Source organism: Urocitellus parryii, chromosome 7 (assembly GCF_045843805.1).
Source record: "Urocitellus parryii isolate mUroPar1 chromosome 7, mUroPar1.hap1, whole genome shotgun sequence".
Classification (NCBI taxonomy): domain Eukaryota; kingdom Metazoa; phylum Chordata; class Mammalia; order Rodentia; family Sciuridae; genus Urocitellus; species Urocitellus parryii.
Genome location: NC_135537.1, coordinates 137,802,145 through 137,829,084, shown reverse-complemented (window position 1 = coordinate 137,829,084; position 26,940 = coordinate 137,802,145). Strand labels below are relative to the sequence as shown.

Below are 26,940 nucleotides of genomic sequence, written 5' to 3'. Positions count from 1 at the left end.
AAACCTAAGGGAAATGGGACAATACTGATTTAGTTCATTTGTGACCCACTAAACCCAAGCATGTGATGGCATTTGGAGAAGTTCAAGTAAAGTTTCTACTTACTGGTACTGTGACATCATCATAAAAACTCCAAGCTAAGGCCCATCTCATTGTCCGACCTTGACAAAACTCAGTAAAGGTAACTTTGGGAACCTGAAAACACAAACACAGCATCTCATCAAACTGAAGTTGTTCTACAGATGTTTCTGGCTGCCACTTCAGTTATCTGTCCTTCTTTTTAATTAGCTAACAAACACTACTTCCAAAAAATAATTATTCATAGCCGCCCAATATCACTGAATAATTATATCTCAATAAAGTTTCCCCCCCCTCCTATAAAACATTAGGGAGAATTTAAAGACCTGGCTCAAAGGACCAAATATAAGAAACACTTAAAACAGCTCTTTGGAGCTGTTCTTTATTAACCAGCAAGTCCCTTAACTTATCTAGCATTGTTTCTACATTTGTAAATTGATTTGAGTGTTACTGTTGTTGTTTTTCCTTTTCTAACAAAGAAAGTCAACCAAAGTCCAGCTATTCACAGGTATGTGATCACTCTTTAATTTATTAGATTTCAGGAGGGAAAAAAAGAAATTCATTTGTAACATTTACACTTTTACCAAGAAGCAGTATTGTGGGGAAAACAACTAACAGAATGTCTAAGAGAAAACAGATCAGAAACTTGATTTCAGGCGGTGGGATATAGCTTAGTGACAGAGCATTTGCCTGGCAAGCACAGGGCCATGGGTTCAATCCTCAGCACTACAAAATATAAAAATAAAATAGATACTTGGCTTCTACTCCTAACCTTACACCTCACCCTTTTCATTTTACAAATATCTACTCATGCCAAATACCACACACTTAGAGGAAAGTGATGGAGGGGGCTTTTTCCCCAACTGCCTTTGAAAAAAGAAGCAATGGGCTGCACTGGGTAGGCTGTCACCCTAGTAGAAAGCACAGTGGACTAACTAAGGCTGTTCCGTTTCTAGTTGTCCTTTATTAACCAGTTGTGTGATCTGGAACAAATCCCTTAACTTATTTAGCATTTAGTTTCTACATCTATAAAGATGTACATCTATAAAGAGTCAGATATGAGGTTGGTGGTAAACATCAGAATTTTTAATTTCAGGTCTCTCTTTGACATTCTACTTACCCTGTTTTCCCATACCTTTTCTGTATTATAATTTCAAAAAAGGTCTTGTTTTAATAATATATAAAAGTCCCTTTTAGCCCTACAATTGTAGACTTTTAAAAACAAGCAAAAGGGCTGGGGATGTGGCTCAAGCGGTAGCGCGCTCGCCTGGCAAGCGTGCGGCCCAGGATCGATCCTAAGCACCACATACAAACAAAGATGTTGTGTCTGCCGATAACTAAAAAAATAAATAAATATTAAAATTCTCTCTCTCTCTTTCTGTCTCTGTCTCTGTCTCTCTCTCTCTCTCTGTCTCTCTTAAAATAAATAAATAAATAAAAAACAAGCAAAAAAATTAAAAAAAAAAAAAAGTAGAAGAACCACATTATCACATTTAGAGCTGTGGGATAGTAAAGGAAGATTCTATACCCAAACTACCATCAAAAATTAGACAGACTAGAATGATGATGACAATGCCTTACCCCTTGGATGCGAAGCTCTTCTTTCAGCGGAGCCAGGCTGCATTTTTTTCCCAACATACAGCTATACCACCTGGGAAAAAATTCATACAACTGAACACTGGTTATGTGGTGATATTTTTAAACTGAAGCATCACCCAAGTGAATAAGATAAGAATAGCTAACAAATATTAAGTTATAAATGACAATAAGAATTGCATACAATGTACAGGAGAAAGACTAAATCTAGTGATGGAAAACAGGCCCAAAAAAAATAAAAAAAAAAAAAAAATTCAGCCTCTTCAATGCTTCAGGATTATTCTTATTTGGAAAGAGAATGAACTCAACAGATCATGAAACCATTTTGTTCTGTCACAAATGCAAACCCAGAAGAGGGAATATGGAAAAGATGGGGTGAACTTGTTAAAAGGTAAAGGAATAGAATTTATTTCTTCAGATTATTTTAGAAATTTTGCAAAGTATAAAATGCATACATCCTTCAGTCCTGAAGGATTAACTAGCATGGGAACTATCCTTCCACCATAAACAACTAAGAAACTGGACAAAATAAACAAAACAACTATTTCTTCAGATGTTTGACAACTGGTAGTACAGACCTATAATCTCAGAAAGAGAAACAAACAAGGTGAGTTCTACAATTACCAGAGTTTACTGCTTAAAGGAAATTTCAGGCTACAGTGCATGGAAAGGAAACTCAAACACAGCCCAACAGTCTTGCTGAGTTCAAGAGACTGAGGTGAGAGTTCAGAGAGGCTGGGGCAGACAGGTTTTGCAAAGCAAATTAACAAGAGCCAATTAAACCCAAGCATGAAGTAAGGAAATTATGATTACAACAACAAAGAAAGCGCTATGGTGCAAGTTTATAATCCCAGAGGCTCAAGAGGCCACAGCAGGAGGACTCCAAGTTCAAAGCCAGCCTCAGCAATTTAGCAAGGCCCTCAGCAACTTAGTGAGACCCTGTCTGAAAATAAAATATACAAAAATGGGCTGGGAATGTGGCTCAGTGGTAAACATCCCTGGGTTAAATTGCTGAAAATGTAGAAAGAAACAAAGAAAAACAATGGAGAATAATGAAACAAAGAATAATAAAAGTCAAGCCATGTGCATAGCACACATCTACAATTCTAGCTACTTGGGAGGCTAAGGCAGGAGGATCTCAAGTTCAAGGATAGCATGGGCGGGCTGGGGCTGAGGCTGGGGCTCAGTGGTAAAGCATTCTCCTAGCACATGTGAGGCACTGGGTTTGATCTTCAGCACTATATAAATAAATAAAATAAAGGTATTCTGTTCATCTACAACTAAAACAATATATTTTAAAAAATAGCATGGGCAAATCAGTAAACTTCTGTCTCAGATTAAAAAATAAAAAAGGGGGCTGAAGTTGTGGCTCAGTGGTGGAGTGCTCACCTAGCATGCACGAGGCACTGGGTTTGATCCTCAGCACCACACAGATGTAAAATAAAGATATTGTGTCCACCTAAAACTAAAAAATAAATATTTTTTAAAAATAAAAATAAAAAAGGGCTGGGTATAGGTCAGTGGTACAGTGCCCTTGGGTCATCCTCAGTATCATGAAAGAAAGAAAAAAGAGGGGGGGGGGGAGAAAACGGAAAAAAATTTAACTCAGGAATAAAAGAAGAGACATTAATTTATTGATGAGTAACATCAGGAGCAAAAGAGGAGACATTGCCACAAATCCTATAAACATTAAAAGGGTAAGAAAAAATATTCATAAACAAATTTTTGTTAATATATTTCATAGCCAAATGAAATAAATTCTTTATAAAATGCAAACTTAGTCTAGAAGAAACAGAATGCTCAAATAGTTCCATATCAATTTTTTATATATATTTCTTATTTATATATGACAGTGGAGTATATTACAATTCTTATTACACATATACAGCACAATTTTTCATAACTCTGGTTGTATAGATAGTATATTCATACAAATTCACGTCTTCATACCTATACTCTGGATAATAATGATCATCACATTCCACCATCATTAATAACCTCATGCCCCCCCTTCCCCTCCAACCCCTCTGCCCTACCTAGAGTTTGTCTATTCCTCTCATGCTCCCTATCCCACTATGAATCAGCCTCCTTATATTAAAAAAAAAAAAAAAAACACAAACATTCGGCATTTGGATTTTTGGGATTGGCTAACTTCACTTAGCATCTCATGTCAATTTAAAACAGTGAATTTGTCCTTTTTGGGGTGGTGTACTGAAGATCTAATCTAGGGGCTTACCCACTGAACCACATCTCTGAGCCTTTTTATTTTTTATTTTGAGACAGAGTCTCACCAAGTTGCTAAGGGCCTCCCTAAATTGTTGGAGGCTAGCCTTGAACTTGTGATCTTTCTGCCTCAGCCTCCTAAACTGCTGGGATTACAGTTGTACACCATCATGCCTGGCTCCTGGGCTAAGGCAGGAGGGTTGCAAGTTCAAAGCCAGCCTCAGAAACTTAGCCAAATTCTGTCTCAAAATAAAAAATAAAAAGGGCTAGGGATGGGGCTCAGTGGTTAAGCCCCTCTGGGCTCAATCCCTGGTACCAAACCAAAGCAAAACAAAAAACTTTCTTAGCTCAAGTTATTTCACTAATGAATTCTAGTAGACATTTAAGGAAGAAAGATTATCAAGTCTATAAAAAGTCTTCCAGAAAAGATAAGAGGAACAAACACTTTCAAAACTTATATTTTATAAGACCAGAAATATACTAATAAAGGCACTATAAGAAAACTAAGGACCAATAGCCTTCATGAACATAAGATGTAAAAACACTTAACAAGGGCTGGGATGTGGCTCAGTGGTAGATCATTTCCCTAGCATGCACAAGGCCCTGAGTTAAATCTCCAGGACTTAAAAATAAATGTAAAATTCTTAATAAGGGGAGTGGTATGGGGAAAGGGAGAGGTTTTTTTTTTTTAATATACTTTTTTAAGACAGAGAGAGAGAGAGAGAGAGAGAGAGAGAGAGAGAGAGAGAGAGAGGGAACTTTTTTAATATTTATTTTCTAGTTTTCGGCGGACACAACATCTTTGTAATGTGGTTCTGAGGATCGAACCCGAGCCGCATGCACGCCAGTCGAGCGCGCTACTGCTTGAGCCACATCCCCAGCCCCAAGGGAGAGTTTTTAATGAAAGAATATAAGGTTTCCGCTAGACAGGAGGATTATATTATAGTGATATACTGCACAGCATGGTGACTATAGTTAATAATAATGTACTATGTATCTCAAAACTGAATAGAAAGCTGGGGGTGTGGCTCAGTGACTAAGCACATACCTAGCATAGGCAAATCCATGGGTTCAATTCCTAGCACTGCAAGGAAAGAAAAGAAAGAAGACTACTATAGAAATTGCCAATTCTAGCTCTGTACCATGGCACACACATAAAACTAACTACTTGGAAGGTTGAGTCAGGAGGATTACAAGCTTGAAGTAAGACTCAGCAATTTACAGAGACCCTCAGCAACTTAGCATGACTATCTTTCAAAATTTTATTTATTTAAATTTTTTTTATTTGTAAATGGACACAATACCTTTATTTTATTTATTTTTATGTGGTGCTGAGGATTGAACCTAGTGCCTCACACATGCCACGGAACTGCTCCACCACTGAGCTATAATCCCAGCCCTCAACATTATTATTATTTTTTTTTTAGTACTGGGCACTGAACCCAGTAGCAATTTAACACCGAGTTACATCCCCAGCCTCTTTTTTAAATTTATTTTTGAGACAGGATCTTGATAAATTGCTGAGGCTGCCTTGGAACTTTTAATCCTCCTCCCTCAGCCTCCCAGAGTCTCTAGAATTAGAGGTATGTGCCACAGTGCCTGTAAATTTTAAAAAGTAAAATGAAATAAAGAACTGGACATGTAGCCCAGGGAAAAAGAATCCCTGGATTTGGGCTGGGGTTATGGCTCAGCAATAGAGTGCTCGCCTAGCACGTACGAGGCCCTGAGTTTGATCCTCAGCATCACATAAAAATAAATAAATAAAAATAAAGGTATTGTGTCAAACTACAACTAAAAAATAAATATTAAAAAAAAATAAGAATCCCTGGATTCAATCCCCAGTAACAAAAAAAAAAAAAAAAAAAAAAAAGAAAGAAAAAAAAAGAAAAACCAATCTTTCAACACACACATATACTTTTTTTTTTTTTTTTGGTTTTCTTTTTTTTCTTTTTCTGCAGTTCTAGGGATTGAACCCTGGACCTCATGCATGGTAAGCAAGTACTCTATTGCTGAGCCACACACCAAACCTTAATCTATATATTTAATGCAACAGTAATTAAAACAAAAAACAAAAACACCAAAGGAAACAGCCATATTATTTGCCTGCAGGCCGGCAGTCCCAGCTACTTGGTCTACTGAGGCAGGAGCATCATTTGAGCTCCTGAGCAAAACAGAGTAATCTCTGTCTCAAAAGGAAAAAAAAGAAAAGTTCCACCTAAACTATTTTAAAGAAACCTACATAAATTTATTTAAAGTCTAATCAATTTCATTTGGTTGTTTAAAATGTTTGGTAGATTAAAAAAAATATATATGTTCCCTTTAAAAAGACAGTGCAACAACTGAGAGATCATTAATCAGGACTTAAAAACCTTTGATATGTTAGGAACAAGATGAAGGAAGAGAAAGCAGTGGCAATTGGAGTGTATATACCAAGAATATAAAAGAATTCCCCAGCACCTTTCTTTTAAATTAGCATTCCTGAACAGATTAGATCAGACCACCAGAAGCCAAGAAATGGCCTAAAGCATCAAAAAAAGATAGTAAGAGGAGATGAAGAAAAACAAATAGTTAGAAAAGTAAGGCTAGTAATACAGTAAAACATGCTTACTATAAATTTGAGTGTTATTTCTTTTAACCCTTGCTTTAAACTGAATACCATATTGTGAATCTTTTAAGATTTAATTTCATTAATATACTTACTGCTTTTTCTAAGTTATATTTGTTAATGAAAAAGCAGAAGTCACTTGATATATTAAAAATCCTGAGAGCAGATTATGCTAAGTGAAGTTAGCCAATCCATAAAAAACAAATGCCGAATGTCTTCTCTGATATAAGGGGGGGTGACTCAAAATGGGATAGGGAGGAAGAGCATGAGAAGAAGACTACCACTAAATAGGGAAGAGAGGTGGGAGGGAAAAAGAGGGAGAAGGAGAGTTGCACAGAAGATGGAAGGGGAACCTCATTGTTATACAGAATACATATATGATGTTGTGATGAGAAAAAGAAAAAAAAAGTGTGTCACATTAGATTGGATGGAGAGAAAGGATGGGAGAGGAGGGGAGGAGAGGAGGGATAGTAAGGGCAGCAGAATAGAATAGACAATATGATTCATGTATGTACATTCCATGTATGTATTATATGTCAAAATACATTCTGCTGTCATGTATGACTAAAAAAATAAAAATAAAAATAAAAATAAATCGTATGGTTAAAAAAAAAAAACCTGGACTGAGGTTGTAGCTCTTGCCTAGCATGTATGAGGCACTAGGTTTGATCCCCAGCACCACATAAAAATAAATAAATAAAGATAAAGATACTGTGTCTATCTACAACTAAAAATATATTTTTAAAAATCCTATTATAGGGGCTGGGGTTGTGGCTCACCTAGCACATGTGAGGCCTTAGGTTTGATCCTCACATAAAAATAAATAAATAAAGATATTGTGTCCAACTAAAAAATAAATTTTTTTAAAAAAAATCCTATTATAGTTACCTTTTCTTTTTTTCCTTTTTTTTTTTTTTTTTTTTGGTGGTGTTGGGGACTGAACCCAGGGCTTTGTGCATGGAAAGCTATAACCCCAGCCCTATAATTTCATATTTAAAAGTGCCCAACCATTAGCTCCTATCTACTCTCAACAGACATCCGTGACAACTAATCAAAATGCAAGTAGAAGAAAAGGGACAAAAGGAAATCTAGTTGCCCCAGAGATTTTTGAACCCATTATACTATTTTAATGATAAAAGTTGCACTGTTCTCATTACAGCATTTAGGAATTCCTCTGAGAAAGCAGGTTTCAAGAAAATTATTTTGAAATAATTTCAAACCTATAAGAAGAGTTGCAAGATTAGTACAAATGACTCCAGTATACCCTTCACCCAGATTTATCAACTGATATCTTCCTGTATTTGTTTGTTGTGTGTGTTTTTCTAAACAAGCAAAATGTTGCTACAGATACCACCATGCTCCTTTATACAGGTGTGTACATTTTACAAACATGGGCATCATATTTGGCAACCACAGAACAATTATTAAATTGAGGAAATATAATAATTGTACATTTCTATGACTAAGAACACAGTCCATATTCAAATTTTACCAATTATCCCAAGTCTTTTTTGCCTGATGCAGTATCAACCTAGGACTCAGCTCCTTACTCACTTGTCATATCAATCTGGAATAGTTCCTTGGTATTTTTTTTTCTTTTAACTTTCATGACCCTAGTATTTTTAAAGAATTATTTTAGAAAATTCCTTAATTTGGTCTGTCTGAAGTTTCCACAGATTCTAGGTACACATTTCTTGGCATGTATCCTAGGTGTACACGTCAGGAGATAACCACCTGGAAAAGGTGGTGGCTCCTCAGTTTCTCCACTTTAAATTCCCCACAGTTCTCTTTATAATTATAAGTAATCTGGGGAGATACTTTAAACTGTTAAAAAAAATTGGGGGAGGGGGAGGGTGCCAGGGCCCACATTCTACACATGCACTCCTACAATGGAGCCATACCCAGTCGATATCCTATTCTTCAAATTTCCCACTATTGATTTTCTTTTTTAAGTTGTAGGTGGACAGTATGCCTTTATTTATTTTTTACGTGGTGCTGAGGATGAACCCAGTGCCTCACATGTGCTACGCAAGTACTCTATACCACTGAGCCACTACCCTAGCACCCACTATTGATTCTTGCATGAATCAATTACTACTATGATAACTGCAAATGGTGATTTTTCTAAATATTCTTCTGTATTTATTCTTTGGCATTATGCTTTGTAATTATTATTGCTTTTTTGTACTTCATTTGTTTATTTTACTCAGTGGGTTATAAAACATCATAATTACTCACTTTGAAATTCATATTATCCCAGACTTGGCTTACACTGGCTCCTATATCCTTCTGATGTCCTTTTAAAGCACTTCCTTATTTTCTCATGCTAGGAGATATTGCAGGCTCATCTCATTCATTCATCCTGACCCAGCACTGGAATCGACCATTACTCCATGGAACTCTGGTTCATTTCAGTGGGAAATGGTTATTTAGAAACTTTTTTTTTTCTTTTAAACCACATCTTAAATTGAAATGTAATAAAGAGGTTGGGTTGGTGGCACACACCTCTAGAAGGTTGAGGCATAAAAGTCACAAGGTCACAAGGTCAGGGCCAACCTGGCAATTTAATGAGACCCTGTCTCAAAAAAAAAAAAAAAAAAAAAAAAGTAGAGCACCCCTGGGTTCAATCCCTAGTACTGAAAAAAGAGAGAGGGAGGGAAGAAGAAAGGAAAGGAGGGAGGGAGAAAAGAAATGTAATCTAGAAAAAAAATGGATGAAAGCAGAGGTTTGGGATATAAATAGCTATGAACCTAGTCTAAAACCTTCTGTAAGCAGTAGAATCAACACTTTGTTGCTTATAAAATAATTAAATTATTAGAATAAATGCCCCTAGGTATTGACCAGAGCTGCCTGATATCTGTTATAAATTCCAAATCTACATGTCTAAAAATAAACTTTTAGCCTATGTTCTTTTGTTTGTTGTTCACTATAGGGATTAAACCCAGGAACACTCTATCATTAAGCTACATCCTCAGCCCTTTTAATTTTTTTATTTTCAGATAATCTCACTAAGTTCCCAGGCTAGTCTTGAACTTATGATCCTTCTACCTCAGCCTTCCAAAAAGCTGGGATTACACATATGAGCTACCATGCCTAGCTCCTGTGTTCTTATTAACAAATGATTTTAATTATTCTTAGATATTTTTATCTAAGAACCACTATGTTGTAAAGAGCTTCTCTGAGGTAGTAGAATCAAGTCTTTTAATTCCTTGTTATTTCTTTTTAACAGAGTGCCTGATGTACTCAATATATGCTAGCTGATTTTAATTCTCTTCTTTGACCATCCAGAGAAGCAACCAGTAACGACCTTCTGTAGACTAAAATGTCACAAAAGTTGATAGACTGCTCATCCTGGCATGAGCCACTAGACCCAGCCTTTTCTCCCCAAGACACCAATGAGAATTTTCCACATTAAATCTAGAAAGGGAATTAAACTAAGCATTATGCTTAAAGTGAGGAAAAACACATAACCTAATTCACTATGAATAAATATAAAAAGCAGTCCCTTATCTTTCATGCTGCTTATCCCTCTTCCTTCCTTAATAGGAAGGAAAGAAATCAAAATAGCAGCATTTGCCCCCTGTGGAGCTCACAACTGGCAATTGTTCCTTCTTATTTTAATTGCCAAAATACTGTACTACCTGCAGAACAAGATAGTATACCATCTATCCCTCAATATTTCTCCATCTTTTTACCTGTGTAGGGAGTCAAGGAGTACATTTCTTTGTAATAATTCCTTTAAAAAAAATTTTTTTTCTTGATTTGCAATGATGAAACCAGAGGTCAAAAACAGCTATCTATAATGGTCTTAACAGATGGCAGTTCAGTAAGAAACAAGAGAACTGGTCTATTCTTTGTAACAGTGAAAACAGGAAATCTAAATGTCCAAAAGAAATTAGTTAATTATGGATGCTTTCAAGTTGTATAAAAATGACTGCTATGTACGTCATTAGCCACAAAAAAAAAAAAAAAAAAAAACATTTAAAAACAAAAGTAGAAGACAAAATTCTCTGTATTCATTGAGACTAAGAGGGAAAGAACTGTATGGAACCAAACCCAAAATAAACACTATGTCCAAGGGCTGGTATCAATGCTCACTCCACTTTCTAATTTTCTGTAAATATGGTTACATTAAGAGATAATAAAATTATAAATACCAGTAATATTATCTAACAGTTTCATAGCACTTTGCAGTCTACATGCACATCATTTAACTCTTGTAACTACAAAGGATATTACTCCAAATTTATAAATAAGGAAAACAAAACAGCTTACCATTTTATAAAGGCACATAAAAGTTCACAGTAGATCTGAACACCCTTTTAGCTGTTTAGCTGATAATTAACTAAAAGCTCTATTTAAAATCTATTCTTGATCTCTTCAACCTTTATTTACAACACCCCATTACTATATAAGCACCTAGTTTAGAAAAGCAAAAAGAGGCAAGAAGGATGTTCTTCTTTAATTAATAAATAAATAAATAAATAAATAAATAAAATACCTGTAACATTTCCTCTCAACATAATAGGCACTTAAATCTACTGGATTTCTAGGATAGTGAAAAGTTAAAATGGTTCATCATTATTATTAATTATATCTCATATGTATCCTTTAATTCTATAAATGTCCTCTGAGATGAAGTAGCTATTATCATCTCATTTTACCAATAAGAAAACATTTTTTTCTTTTATGGCAGTTGGAATTGAACACAGGGTACTCTATCTTTGAGCTACATCCCCAGTCCTTTCTTATTATTATTATTTTATAATAAATTTCATTATTTAGAGCTTGAGTTATTAAGTATGGTTTTCCTCACTTTTTTCTCTCAGGTGTATACAAAGGTGGCTTTGACTTGTTGGCGAGGTCCAGGCTGGCCTTAGTAGATGGAGTGACCATGCAGTGACTGTCAGAAGCAAAGAGAGAACACCTGTAGATGTTACCTTGGCTTCTGTTGGATAAGTTCTTACTGGGCAAGATGTAGATGATTTGTATATCACTAGCTTTTAGACTAGTGGCATAAATTTCCCAAAATCACACTTTAAAGATTTAATGACTTTAAAGAAACAAACTGCTTGGCCCTGAGCCAGCAGATTAAGCCAATGTCTGTCCTTGTGCATCAGTTTTGGTGTTCCTTGGTTTTGTTTTTTTCCTTTCTCACTTGGTCAGCACTGGTATGACAGTGCAGTTTTGGGTGAGCTTGAAAATCAAATATTATCCTATATTCCAGCTGTTTAACTTCATTATGTTCTTTTGTTTAATGTTTGAAAGCTCCTGGCAATGTTGAAAAATTTTATCCCAAAGGGGTGGTGGGGGAGGGGAAGCCAATCCACTTTTGTCACAATTCATTTTTATTACTAGAAAATAAACACTTATTCCAGTTTCAAAGTCATTATATTTGAGGTTCCTAATTTTTAAAAATCAAATTTAAAATCAATCACTTAATACCTACTTTGGCTTATAGGTCTTTGAAAATTTATTCTTAAATTGTCTGGAAACTATCCTGTTGCTCAGGAATAGCTGAGCTGCATGAGAAAGCCTCTCTGGGACAGACAATGGGAAGTTAAGCCACCATCACCAGAGGAGTCAGTGTACTTCAGCAAGGTAACTCCAAGTGTACAAAGGTCCCCTCCCTACACTTCAGGAGGGTTCATGCTTCTAAGCACTGAGGTATGAGTAGTCAGACTATTATTTGCTGTTAGAATTGATCTCTCCAACTAATAACAGTAAATCTCTGGCACAGATGGAATTGCTTCTTAGTCTCTGTGATTTTTAAAAATTCTGTAAGTAATCTGAATTTAGTTTACTCAGAAATTACACTTTTTTTTTCTTTAAAGAGAGAGAGAGAGAGAATTTTTTAATATTTATTTTTTAGTTTTCGGTGGACACAATATCTTTGTTTGTATGTGGTGCTAAGGATCAAACCCGGGCCGCACGCATGCCAGGCAAGCACGCTACCGCTTGAGCCACATTCCCCAGCCCCTAGAAATTACACGTTGTTTTTGTTTTTTTTTTAAGAGAGAAAGGAAGGAACACATTTTAGACAGAGAGAGAGAGAGAGAGAGAGAGAGAGAGAGAGAAGAGAGAGGGAGGGAGGGAGGGAGGGAGGGGGGGGGAGAGAGAGAGAGAGAGAGAGGGAGGGAGGGAGGGAAGGAGGAGAGAGAGAATTTTAATATTTATTTTTCACTTTTTGGCGGACACAACATCGTTGTTTGTATGTGGTGCTGAGGATCGAACCCGGGCCGCACGCATGCCAGGCGAGCATGCTACCGCTTTAGCCACATCCCTAGCCCGAAATTACACGTTTAATAAGGTTCACTACTATGGCAGAGTAAGGGTCTGCCAGTTTAGTGTCCTTAGAAACTATATACAATGTGTAGGCAAATCATACTCTTACACCATACTTTAAAATATTGCATTTCTTAAATATTCTAACAAAATGTCTATAATTTAAAGCAGCTGATGAAACTAATCCAAAGTTATGACAAGGGATATTCACTCTCACTTAAGCTATGTTGCTTAGAGAACTTTAAAAACCATGTACCCTTTAAACCATTCAAGGAGAGGTAACAGGCCCCACTTTTCATTCTTTACTGTGAAATTTCAACTGGGCTTAGGCCAGAAATCAGCACTTTCAGATACTTCAGGAAAGTCCACAAAAATGTTAAAAAGTCTTTTAATTTTAAGCAAAAGAATTTCTAATGCCGGGCTGGAAAGCGGTAGCACTCTCTCCTGGCATGCGTGCAGCCCGGGTTCAGTCCTCAGCACCACATACAAAGATGTTGTGTCTGCCGAAAAACTTAAAAATAAATATTTTTTTAAAAATTCTCTCTCTTAAAAAAAAAAAAAGAATGTCTAATGCCTGTCTCTAAGCATCCATGAGAAGCCATGCTCGTCAGAATTTCCTAATGACACAAAGACTAAACACAAAGACAAGTCTAGATACTTGGAATGAGGTGGACTATTTTTTCAGAGTTTCTGCTGCCTTTTTTCTATATTCTGTTCCATCAATGTGAGTAAAGTGGACTTTTGTGAGAGAACAGTGTTTGATTGCCAGAACCTCTTTGGGGCATTTCTTCCTAAGTAGACTACACAACAGATACATGAGTGGGGGAAATAATACAGGGAAGCTACTCTTTCTAGCTCAGAAGGAGCTGAGGAAGCCCATATATGCATTTAAGAAGCCCATGGGATCTAGCTGTGGGTAGTGGCTAATAGGTCATTCAGAATTGACACTGTGGACCCCAGCAGCGTTTTCCTGTACAGCTCCAAAAACTCTGGATAGGGATTTAGAGGATCCAATGGCCCACAGATAAAATGAACGGGAATAGTTACAGAGGCACCCAGCACCTTCTAAACTTCTTCCTCTGATTGATGTCCTGTAAGAGACACCAAGTTCCCGTCATTGTTTTGGATCCCTGCCCACATATCCCAGAGCTCACTCTCAGAGGGTCAAGTGTATGGTCCAAAGACCTAGAGTAAGACCTTGAGAAAATACAAAAAAGTTCATCAACCTCGTGAGGATGGGTGACAGCATGCCTCCATCTTTAGGTAGCTTTTGGAAAAGAAGAGGCCAATGAGTATCAGCAAAGATTTGACACAGAGAATCTTTAAAAAAAATTATCTATCTATCTATCTATCTATCTATCTATCTATCTATCTATCTATATATCTCTCTATTAGTTGTAGCCGGACACAATACCTTTATTTTTTATTCATTTTTACATGGTGCTGAGGATTGAACCCATGGCCTCGCACGTGCTAGGAGAGCGCTCTACCACTGAGCCACACCCCAACCCCAAACAGAGACTCTTTATGGTAAGCTGGTCAGATAGATTTTACTTGTACCTATACAACAGCTCCTGAGCAACAATGTTGATCCTACGGTTCTGGAGTCCTAGGTGGTGCAAAAGCACCTCCACAATGCTGGCCTGCTTAAATATGGAATAGTGGTGTGGTCTCCATGTGTCACTGAAGCCAAAGCCTAAGAAATCACAGGCAATCACTTGATGAAACCTCAGGGTCAAACCTTCCCAAATCCTATACCAGTCATAACTGGAAGTTGGAAAGTCATGTAAAAGTACAACTATCTCAGGACTGGACTGTCAACTATACTAACAGTCCTGGTAGAAGATGTGTAGTCCCTTGTAGGTGAAAAACTTCCCAGAAGACTTCCATGAGTGCAGAGCAGGGGACAGCTGAGGGGGTGGGATGTGCAGGTACATAGCCAGCAGGGGCATGGCCAGTAGCACCATCTGGACCCACCACTTCCTCATCCTGACTCAGGTAAGACCTGGGCTACAGGACTCCATGTTTGGGGGACAGGGCACACCTGCGCTCCTTGGGGCCAGAGATTGTCGGCCTTAATCCAGTCCCCAGCAGAGTTTCTGCTGCCTTTTTTCTATATACTGTTCCATTAATGTGAGTAAACTGGACTTTTGTAAGAGAACAGTGTTTGGCCAAGCCACAGAATATTAGGCTCTCTCCTTTCTTATTTTTTAATCTTTTATTTTCAGAGAGCATCTCACTAAGATGCCAAAGCTGGCCTTGAACTTGAGATCCTTGTCACTGGGATGACAGATGAATGACTCTGTGCCTGGCTAGGAAAACAAAAAATTTCAAGCACAAGTTAAATAATCACATTCAACAAAATCAATTATTAGATTTACTGCCTATCCCCAAATATATGGATTATAACCAAATCTAAAAAATATCGGCCATCTGGCAGGGAGCAGGGAATAGAAGGGAAAAAGCAAAAAACAGAAAGAAATGAGTGAAACCAGTATTTAGCTGGTGCTTCATAAAATACAGATCACTGGTTTTAGAGGAAGTTATAAAGTTACTGCCCAAAGTGCAAGATCTATAGACTTAATAACCAATGGAAGTCATGAGGAATTTGATAAAGTCTGGTAATTTATCCATGACAGATGGGTAAGTCTCTTTTTAAAAAAGAAAAAGCTATTAAAGCTCAAGCACAGGCATACAAAGTTAAAAAACAGGTGATAAGTACTTGTGAATCTTCATCAATGATAAAAAGTCTGTCCACTTATTCAAATACAGTGCAGACCATCAGGAAATCTGAGTTCCTAACTGGTAAAACCAAGAGGTTGGATAAGTTTCTCTTAAGTTCCTTCCAGCTGCAAAACTCCCTTAAGAGAAAAACAGTTGTAATTGCTCCTGCGCATGATTTAGGTGAGACACAAATCTTAAAGAAGAGGCATCTTTTTTTTTAATCTTCCCTTTTTTTGTAGTACTGGATCTCATATATGCTGGGCATCCTCAGCCCTTTTTATTTTGTATTTTGTATTTTGAGATAGTCACTAAGTGGCTCAGGCTGGCCACCAATTTGTGATCTTTCTGTGTAAGGCAGGCACCACCTTATTTATTTTACCCTATAATGTTGCAAATTCTGCTTAGTTTCTTCCTTTCTTTCTTCCTTACTTTTTTTTGGCTACACTGAGGAATTGAACCCAACCCACAGGTGCTTTACCACTGAGCTACTTCCGCAGACAGGGTCTCAATGTTGCCCAAACTATCCTGGAAGTTGTGATTCTCCTGCCTCAGCCTCCCACATGGCTAGGATTATAGGTATGCACCACTGTGCCTGGCTAATTCTGATTAATTTCTATATTTCCTCTGGGGATAAGAAGGAAATATTTTAGAGGGATAAGAAACAGATGGTAGGGCTAAGACTCTTGTTTTAATCTCTTATTTTCTTAGAGCTTCAAAACATGCAGCTTTCACAGAATTCTAAAATTTGATTCATATACCAGTATAAATGTGATCATTTCAACTACAAAAATACACATGAACTGGTAGTATGTACAAATGTTAAGTAGTCCTGGTAGGATGTGAAATTGAAAACAGTATTTATGAGCAACACTTGTTCTCAAAGTATTACACTATTCTCTTTTGATTAAAAATCATTTATTTTCTTCTCTCTCAATCTGCCTGAGTCGTAGTAGAGCAGATACCTGAAAACTTCTCACATAAATTAGAACTGGGTAATGTTTCTCCTAAATGATACAAGCCTGAAATAGCCAACTAACCAGAGACATGAAGGGCTCTTGCAGTTTATCCTTCCTCGAAAATGTACAAATTTTATTCAGTTTGGTGGCTGCCACAGAGACAGGTCAGGTAGACTTGAAAGAGACTGAATCAGTTTCTATCCCTTAGAAGAGTGTTCTCTTAAAACATACTTCTGTAGTTCAAAAGGGACTCCGGAAGCCAACAGAAATTTACTATTTATAAGCCTCCTAGCCAGGCATGGTGGTATACGCCTATAATCCCAGCCACCTGGAGGCCGAGGCCAGAGGACTGAAAGCTTGAGGCCAGCCTCAGCAATTTAGCAAAACACTCTCTCAAAATAAAAAACTAAAAGGGCTGGCAATGTAATTCAGTGTTAGAAACCCCCTAGGTTCAATCCTCAGTACCCCGCCACACACACACACACAAAAAAAACTTTCCTCCTAAAAACAATCCCACAAATACTATAGCCTAAAAGAGCCATTTATAATGACACATTTTCATTTTCCTGGTTGGCCCAAGTAATTTCAAAACCCTACAGTATATCATATATAACAAATTAAAATTTAAAAAAAGAAAGAAAAAAAATAAAAATAAAGAAATGGCTACACAGCCTAGTCACCTCTTGCTAAGTTTCAGTACTCTATTACATTCTTTAAGTTTACATTACCTACTCAGACTTTTCTCAATGCTCCATATAACTTAAGTCTTACTCTTCTTTGACATATCCTAATGTGTCTTTGAAGAAATCAATTAAAGCAAAAATGTATTTTGGCTTCAGCAATATGTAACTTTTCTGAGGAACAGACCACCTATTAACTAAGCTGGAGTGTAAGTTTTCAAAATAATTTCTAATTATCCTCTGTATTTCTGAAGTGTCGGTGGTGATATTACCTTTTTATCACGTATGTTAGTAATTGAGTTCTCTCTCTCCTCTTCATTGGTGTAGCTAAGGGTCTGTAAATTTTATTTATTTTTTCAAAGAAAAAATAACTTGACAATTTTTTCAATTGTTTCTTTTGTTTCGATCTCATTGATTTCAGCTCTAATTTTAATTATTTCCTGCCTTCTGCTGCTTTTGATGTTTATTTGTTCTTTTTCTGGGCTTTGAGATATACAGTTAGGTCATTTATTTATTGACTTTTTCTTCTTTAAGGAATGAACTCCATGCAATCAACTTTCCTCTTAGCACTGTTTTCATACTGTCCCAGAGATTTCAATGTGTGTCTGTGTTCTCATTTACCTCTAAGAATTTTTTAATCTCCTCCTTGATGTTTTCTGTAACCCATTGTTCACTCAGTAGCATATTGTTTAGTCTCCAGATGCTGGAGTACTTTTTATTGTAGTGCATTCCATTGGCATGTATAAATAAAATAATCAATTACAAAAAAAATAAGTTGTTTTCCATAAACACTGAAATCAACTCATATTAACAAATACAGATTTTTTTTTATTTTAAAATTGCCTTTTACTAAAATAAACAGCTTCAAACACCTGTAAGTCCAAAAGAAAAGGAAAAAAAAATTCCCTATCTAGGAATTCCACTTCTGGTTACATATCAAGCACTGATAGCAGGAATTGAATGCTTGTATACTGGTGTTTAATACAGCCTTGTTCACAAGAGCCAAAGGGTAGAAACAATTTTTTTTTTTTTTTTGGTGGTGCTGGGGATCAATCCCAGGGCCAGTGCATGCAAGCCAAACACTCTTCCAACTGAGCTATATCCCCAGCAAGAAACAATTTTAAATGTCCATCAATACATGAATAAATAAAATGCAGTACATACAATGGAAAAATTAATATTATTTATTTTAAAAAGGAAGGAAATTATAATACATGGTACAAGTCATGGATAAACCTTAAAAATATTACGCTAACTGAAATAAGCCAGTTACAAATGAACATGTGTTGTATGATTTCACTTAAAGGAGGTATCTCGTATAGTCAAATGGATAGAAAATAGAATGATGGTGGCCAGGGGCTGGGAGAATGGGCAGTTGGACAATATATAGAGTTACAGTATTATAAAATGAAGAGTTCTAGCGCAATAATGCATTTAGCACTACTGAACTATACACAAAAAACAATATTAAGATAAGGCTGGGTATGGCATAGTTTAGTAGTAGAATTCAATCCCTAGCCCTACAAACAAACCAAAAATTAAGATGGTAAATTTTAGGCTGGGGCTGTACCTCAGTGGTAAAGCACTTGCCTCACATATGTGAGGCACTGGGTTCAATCCTCAGTACCACATAAAAATAAATAAAAAGATACTGTGTGTTCATCTACAACTAAGTAAATATTTTTTTTAAAAAAAATGGTAAATTTTGTTACCTGTATTACAATACCAAAAAAAATTTTATATATGTGTGTGTGTGTGTGTGTGTATTTATTTATTTATTTTCCCAAAGTGCCAAAGCTAAATGCTAGGGCTGGAAGGTTTTTCAACTTTGGATATTACATTATCCATCACATCAACAACTTGTGGCAGGGTACGAAGTCAAATAAGATAAGGCTCTTTATGAGTACGTTATGCTGCTTAATGTTAGGTGTGTTGTCCAAAACAATTAGCTTTTAAAAAAGAATAGCCTTAACCCTTCTCTGGAACTGGTTACTGATCTGTTTCCCTTCATTAAGTTCTTGACAGCTCAATGTCCTCACATCTGTCACTGTTTGGGAGACTGATTCCAAGAATGTAAATTGCTTCAAGGACTAGGCAACAAATTTATTCTGGTTCATGGGACAGATTTGAACCCATCTGTTTTCTAATCAAAAGCCATATTTAAACCTGTTTTGTTCCATCCAGGACCATACTAGGCAATATAATCATATGGTATTTTCTTTTTTCTATTTGTGTGGTATAAATGACTACAGGAAACACACACCAATTAAAAGCATGGCAGCATCCTCAGAAACATGGTCTTTATACAGTACAGGATCTGCTATGTTTTCAGCCTTTATATGTTTATTCTTCAGACCTCAGAGACTCCTTTTCCTTTGAGTGAAATGACAACTTTTTTTTTTTAAAGGAGAGAGAGAGAGAGAGAGAGAGAGAGAGAGAGAGAGAGACAGACAGAAACTTCAATATTTATTTTTTAGTTTTTTTTTTTTTTTTTTTTTTTTTTTGGCAGACACAACATCTTTGTATGTGGTGCTGAGAATCAAACCCGGGCCGCACGCATGCCAGGCGAGCGCGCTACCGCTTGAGCCATATCCCCAGCCCGACAACTTTTTTTTTTTCAATATTTATTTTTTAGTTTTTTTTAGGTGGACACAATGTCTTTATTTTTTATTTTTATGTGGTTTTGAGGATCGAACCCAGTGCTCCGCGCATGCCAGGCAAGCGCGCTACCGCTTGAGCCACATCCCCAGGCCTGAAATGACTTCTTTAGGAACTCTGCCATGGTCAAATATTCCCATGCTATAACAACACACTTACCTTAATCTTTTTTTAAGCTGTAAACTGTCATGGATGATCCGCTTAACAAATTCTAATTCACCTCCTTCTGCCATTATCTCTGTGATACCTCCGGTATTTACAGAACTAGGTGGAGGTCTTCGAGGATTTCGAGAGTTTACTCCCTGAACAACAAAAACAAAATCCCTGGTGAAAAATTTTTACACATAAAGAAAAAAAATCTTTGAATGTAATCTAGTTAAACACAAAATGCTTAAATATAATTTTACTTTCCACATATTGTACAAGATTTAGGGATTTTTTTTTTAAAAATACTTTCTGTCTTCATACCAAAGCACAGAAAATCTACCTAAAAATTAAATATTTACTTTATTTTCTTCTAGTAACTTTTATGGTTTAGGTGTTGATTTTGTTTTGTAGTACTGGGGATGGAACCTAGCCAATTGTGTACCTTAGGCAAACACTCTACTGAGCTATATCCCCAGACCTTTTTAAATTTTATTTTGAGACAGGGTTTCACTAACTTGCCCAGGCTGACCTTAAATTTTTGATCTTCCTGCCTCAGGCCCCTGAGTAGCTGGGATTACAGCCCCTCATGTGCACTTTTTGAATAAATGTAGTAGTAACTCATCAAGTTAAAAAAAAAGTAGTTATTTTCATTCATACAATTTATCTGCATCGAAGACTAAAGTCTAAATTTCTGTATGTGTGTGTGAGTGTGTGTGTGTGTGTGTGTATACACACCAGGGATTAAACCCAGAGGCACTTAACCACTGAGCCACATTCCCAGTCCTTTTCTGTATTTTATTAGAGACAGAGTCTAAATTGCTGAGGCTGGCTTTGATTACGTTTAATTTTAGCCACTGCACCTGGCTAAAATTTAAATTTCTTAAATAACACTTTATGTTCTAATCTGGAATGTTGGTATTGCTAATAAAATTATGTTCAACTTCTGTATTCTTTAAAAAAAATTTAATCCATCTACATTTGTTAAGAGTCATTTATATGGTACTTTTAGGGTATCTGTGTCATTCTTTTTTTTATTTTTTTTTTGAGAGAGAGAGAGAGAGAATTTATTTTAATATTTATTTTTTAGTTTTTGGCGGACTCAACATCTTTGTTTGTATGTGGTGCTAAGGATCGAACCTGGGCCATACGCATGCCAGGCGAGCGCGCTACCGCTTGAGCCACATCCCCAGCCCATATCTGAGTAATTCTAAAAACAATTTATTCTCTCAAAGTTTTAAGCATACATACCCCTGATTTCCTCTGATTAATACTAGTCATTCTTCATTACTAACAGAAAGGGTTCACTAGATAATAAAAACTCGGGTTAGCTGGGTGTAGTGGCACATGCCTATAATCCCAGAAACTCAGGAGGCTGAGGCAGGAGGATTGCGAGTTCAAAGCCAGCCTCAGCAAAGTAAAGCACTAAGCAACTCAGTAAGATCCTGCCTCTAAATAAAATATAAAATAGAGCTGGGGATAGGCTCAATGGTCAAGTGCCCCTGAGTTCAATCCCCAGTACCAAAAAAAAAAAAAAAAAAAAAAAAAAAATACAGGTTAAATCAGTAATATGTTATATCATAGAAATTTTTTTGTTTGTTTTTGTTTTGCAATGCTAGGGACTGATTCCAGGATCCTACACATGCTAGGCCAGTGTTCTACCAATGAGCTACATCCCCAACCCTAGCACTGAGTTTTTGATATGTTAGTTCTTTTTACTCCATACATGTCTTTCAATATTTATAAGCAAATATATTTTTCACCTGAAGTTAGAAAGACAAAATAGGCCATTTAGTTACTATTAAATGACAGGTAGCAAAAATAATAATTTCCTCCCTTCAACAAGCTTAGTCCAGGAGTAAACTATGATCTAAGATGGTCCAAGTGGAAAAAAAAAATCAAAAGTTCAATGCTAGGGAAAGAAAAAAGCTCTACCCTCAGCAATCCCATAAATATGATTGGACCATGACTAAACCAACCCAAGAACAAAACAGCCAAGGACCAGAGAAACCTGGAAAAACAGAGCCTCAGCCTGGTGATTCTGTGAATTCCTTGAACAAACTGTTCCTGAAGACCAATTGTTGTGTTTTTCTGATATATAAGCCAAATAAACTTTCTTTACAGTTAAGTCCATCTGAATTGGGTTTATAAGTATTTCAAACCAAAAGCATCCTAATTGATATAATTTATAAATAAAAAACTGCTCTCATCTCTGTAAACAAGGCAAATTTAATTAAACATTCAACTACTTTAATGCAAAAGACATTTTACCTTGGCTTCCAATTGGTTAGCAAAAAAGGGGGGGTTGCACATACAAAAATCATAGATTATTTCAGATTTTTCTTTAAGAGCATCCATCAGGAGTGTCTTTTGCGGCACTTTTACCACTAGGAGAAAAAATAAGAACTGTTAGCTAATATTAATGTGGTGGTGGTTTTAAGATATGTGAACAAATTCTTTGACACTACTCCCTTCAACAGGTAGAATTCAATTACCCTTTGAGTGTAACTGCATTTAGTGACTCAATTTTATTAAATGGAATATGACAGAAGTGACCAGCTAAGTCATAGAGCAGCATGGCTTCCTCCTTGCTCTTGGTCTTGAATTCTGCTCCAGGAGAGGCCTACCTGGCATACTGTAAGGACACTCTAGAAGCACGTAGAAATCCAGGCGGCAGTGAAGTAAGGTTTCCCTCCAATTGCCATGTGAATGAACCATTATCAAAGTATTCTGTCACCAATCTTTCAAGTGACAGGTATAGCCAACAACTTGAAAGTAACCTCATTAAAGACAGTGATTCAGAACCATCCAACTAAGACACACCCAAACTCCTAACCAACAGAAACGATGAGATAATGTTTATTGTTTGGAGTAATATGTTACATAGCAACAGATTGAAGCAAATGTATTAACAATATTATTATTTCTATTTTCAATATTTTAAATAGTACTCAAAAAAGCTTTATTTCTTTCTTAAAGAGATATAGCAAAACAACTTTAGTGAAAAAAATTAACAGCACTTTCATCTACACAATGGGCACAAAAATAAAATGTACAGATCACAAAAGAATTTGACTACAGCTAGCATAGTTCCATGTACTAAAATTTAAAAGACAGTATAGTTTAATCAACAATAGTTTCTTTTAAAATATTGGTAACTATGTTACTTCACAGATAGCCAATTCTCATTATTCAAAATAGTTATATTCTATGAAGTTGCCATGTATACTGAATCACTAGTGTTAGGGGAAATAAAGAGTTAATCAGGTTTCTGTAAGCCTCTTGTCACATTTTCATTAACTGATAGATACGCAACCTTGCTTTATGTGTGTTTCAGTTTAAACACACCTCATTTAATATACATTGCTCACTGATTAACAATGAACTTATGGCAGCAACACTGTAACTCTTGTCTGAATGAAGCTTACCTAAGGCACTTATTTTCTCAGTAAAAAACCTCAAAGCCTTCTTGCACTTAGAAAGAGAAGACATCACTTCAACACTATATTTAAGAGCCACTTGAAATAGCAAAATCACCCAAAAAAGCACAAAAATGTGGTATTATATAGACCACAAACACAAGACTTGTTCACAGTATTAGAACTGAGATAAGAAGGCAGAGCACTACTTGCTTCAGTTATACATGAAAATGTACACACTGGGTGACTGAAATGTTTTGCTACTCTGCACATGGCTGTGAATGACCACAAAAGCACCTTGAGTATTTATCTGGGTTTAAAAACAAATTTTAGCTATTAGCAAACCAATTTAAAGTTTATACCGAGAGAAAAACCACTCAAACAAACCAATACAATACTAAAAGAACAAAGCCAAGAAGCTGTTATTACCTGACTTTAAGACTTATTGTAAAGCAATGGTAAAAAAAAGATAGCCAGAAATGGTACAGCAATTCAGGAGGCTAAGGCAGGACAATCACAAGTTAGAGGTCGGCCTATGGAACTTAATGAGATCCTGTTTCAAAATTAAAAAAAAAAAAAAAAAAAATTGGGGCTGAGGCTGTGGTTCAGTGGTAGAGCGCTCTTCTGGCACATTTAAGGTACTGGGTTCGATCCTTAGCACCACAGAAAAATAAAGTCATGTGTCCACCTACAACTAAAAAAAAAAAAATTAAAAAAGAAAAAAATTTAAGGAAACAAAAGAAAAAAGAAAGCTACAGGGCTGGGGATATAGCTCAATTGGTAGAGTGCTTCCCTTGCATGCACAAGGCCCTGAGTTCAATACCCAGCACCACAAAAAAAAAAAAAAAAAAAAAGAAGAAGAAGAAGAAAGAAGCTACAAAACACAAGACAGCATGGCACTGATGAAAGAATAGATCAATGGAACAGAACAGAGAATTCTGGATTCTGGATCTATTTCTGAATAGACCCACCACAATAATGCAGTCAAGGGCCTGGGGCTTTAGCTCAGTGGTTGAGCACGTGCCCCACATGTGTAAGGCACTGGATTTGATCCTCAGCACCACATTAAAAAATAAATAAAATAAAATATAATGTGTCCATCTACAACTAAAAAAAAAATGCAGTCAACTGATTTTTGACAAAGGAACAAAAGCAATACAATGAAGCTTGTTTTCAACAAATAAAACTGGAATGACTAGTACATTTTTTCCACATGAGATGATGAACTTAAGATGCAAAAAATCCGGGGCTGGGGATGTGGCTCAAGCGGTAGCCCACTCGCTTGGCATGCGTGCGGCCCAGGTTCGATCCTCAGCACCACATACAAACAAAGATGTTGTGTCCACTGAAAACTAAAAAATAAATATTAAAAAAAAAAATTCTTAAAAAAAAAAGATGCAAAAAATCCTTAATAAAATATTAGCAAATCATATTGAACAGCATGTTAAGAAGATTGTACATCAAGACCAAGTTGGTCTTATCCCAGGGTTGCAAGGTGGCTTAACATATGCAAATCAATAAATGCAATTCACCTCAAATAGAATTAAGGGAAAAAATTATATAGGCATCTGAATAGATGCAAAGAAAGCCTTCCACAAAATTCAGCACCCATTCATTATAAAAACAATGAAGAAACCAGGGATAGAAGGAACTGACCTCAAAATCGTAAAGGCTATCTACAACAAACCCAAAGCCATACGGAACGGGGGGGAAAACAAAAAGCATTTCCTTAAAAATCTGGAACAACACAAGGATAGTCACTCTTACCAATATTTTTTTTTTTTAAAGAGAGAGTGAGAGAGGAGAGAGAGAGAGAGAGAGAATTTTTAATATTTATTTTTTAGTTCGTGGCGGACACAACATCTTTGTTGGTATGTGGTGCTGAGGATCAAACCCTGGCCGCACGCATGCCATGCGAGCGCGCTACTGCTTGAGCCACATCCCCAGCCCCTCTTACCAATCTTATTCAATATAGTTCTTGAAACTCTAGCCAGAGCAATCAGGCAAGAGAAGAAAATTAAAGGAATACAAATAGGAAAAGAAGAAGTAAAATTATCTGTTTGCTTATAACAAGATCCTATATCCAGAAGACCCAAAAAAAAAAAAAACACTTCACCAGAAAACTTTTAGAGGTGATTAAAAAAAAAAAAATTCAGCAAAGTAACAAATCATAAAATCAACAGTTTGGGGGATGGGGTTATGGCTCAGTGGTACAGTGCTCGCCTAGCACACGTGGGCACTGGGTTCGATCCTCAGCACCACAAAAAAAAATAAAGGAATGTGTCCACCTACAACTAAAAAATATATTTTTAAAAAAATAGTTTTAGGGCTGGGGTTGTAGCTCAGTGGTACAGTGCTTGCCTAGCATGTGTGAGGCACTGGGTTTGATTCTCAGCACCGCATATAAATAAAGGAATAAAATAAAGGTCTAAAAAAAAAGTATCACTAACTTTAAAAAAAATCAGTAGTTTTTCTATACACAAATAATGAATCTGCTAAGAAAGAAATCAGGAAAATAATGTCATTAAAAATAGCCTCAAAATGGTCTGGAACCATAGCTCAGTGGTAGAGACCTTGCCTAGCATGTACGAGGCACTAGGTTCAATTCTCAGCACCACTATAAATAAATAAATAAATAGGGGCTGGGGTTGTCGCTCAGTGGTAGAGCACTTGCCTAGCACGTGTGAGGCCCTGGCTGCTCAGCACCACATTAAAAAAAGAACAAATAAAGTGTTAAAAATAAACAAATGAATAAATATATGTCCATTGACAACTAAAAAACAAAATCCTCAAAAATAAATAAATGAAATAAATCTAACTAAGGAAGTGAAAAAAATTCTACTATGAAAACCAGAGAACACTGCCAGGCGCAGTGGTACATGCCTGTAATTCAAGGGGTTCAGGAGGCTGAGACAGGAGGATGGTAAGTTCAAAGCCAGCCTCATCAATGGCAGCAAGGCAATAAGTAAGTCAATGAAACCCTGTCTCTAAGTAAAAAAATATATATATAAAATAGGGCTGGGGATGTGGCTTAGTGGTCGAGTGCTCCTGAGTTCAAACCCTGGTACTGGGGCGGAGTGGGGGGGAACCACAAGAAAGAAACTGAAGAAGACACAAGAAGATGGAAAGACCTCCCATGTTCAGGGATAGGCAGAATTATTATTGTTAAAATGGCCATACTACCAAAAATGAGATACAGATTCAACACAATCCCCATCAAAAGACCAATTCTTTACAGAATTATACAAAACAGTTCTAAAATTCATATAGAAGAATAAAAGCCCCTGAACAGCCAAAGCAATCCTGAGCAAGAACAGTGATGCAAGAGGAATCACAACACCCAATTTCAAATTACACTACAGAGTTATAGTAAAAAAAAAAAAAACTGCACGGTACTGGCATAAAAACAGACATTGTAGCCAGGCTCAGTGCTGCACACCTATAATCCCAGCAGTCCAGGAGGCTGAGATAGGAAGCTTTCAAGTTCAAAGCCAGCCTCAGCACAGAAAGGAACCAAACAACTCAGTGAGACCCTGTCTCTAAATAAAATATTAAAAAGGACTGGGGATGTGGC

At 36.4% G+C, this 26,940-nt stretch overlaps 1 protein-coding gene and 1 pseudogene across 1 annotated transcript in view; both read right to left on the bottom strand.

The window, feature by feature from the left end:
• Positions 1–26,940, bottom strand: part of Mettl16 (methyltransferase 16, RNA N6-adenosine) — an 82,247-nt gene that overhangs the window by 23,383 nt on the left and 31,924 nt on the right. The window contains exons 5-8 of the mRNA XM_077801423.1: positions 22,219–22,334; positions 19,963–20,105; positions 1,658–1,727; positions 104–193 (exon numbers count right to left, since the gene is read on the bottom strand). Coding sequence (XP_077657549.1) covers positions 104–193; positions 1,658–1,727; positions 19,963–20,105; positions 22,219–22,334 — 419 coding nt within the window. The remainder of the gene's footprint in view (positions 1–103; positions 194–1,657; positions 1,728–19,962; positions 20,106–22,218; positions 22,335–26,940) is intronic.
• LOC113182875 (mesoderm-specific transcript homolog protein-like) lies at positions 13,642–14,773 on the bottom strand (annotated as a pseudogene).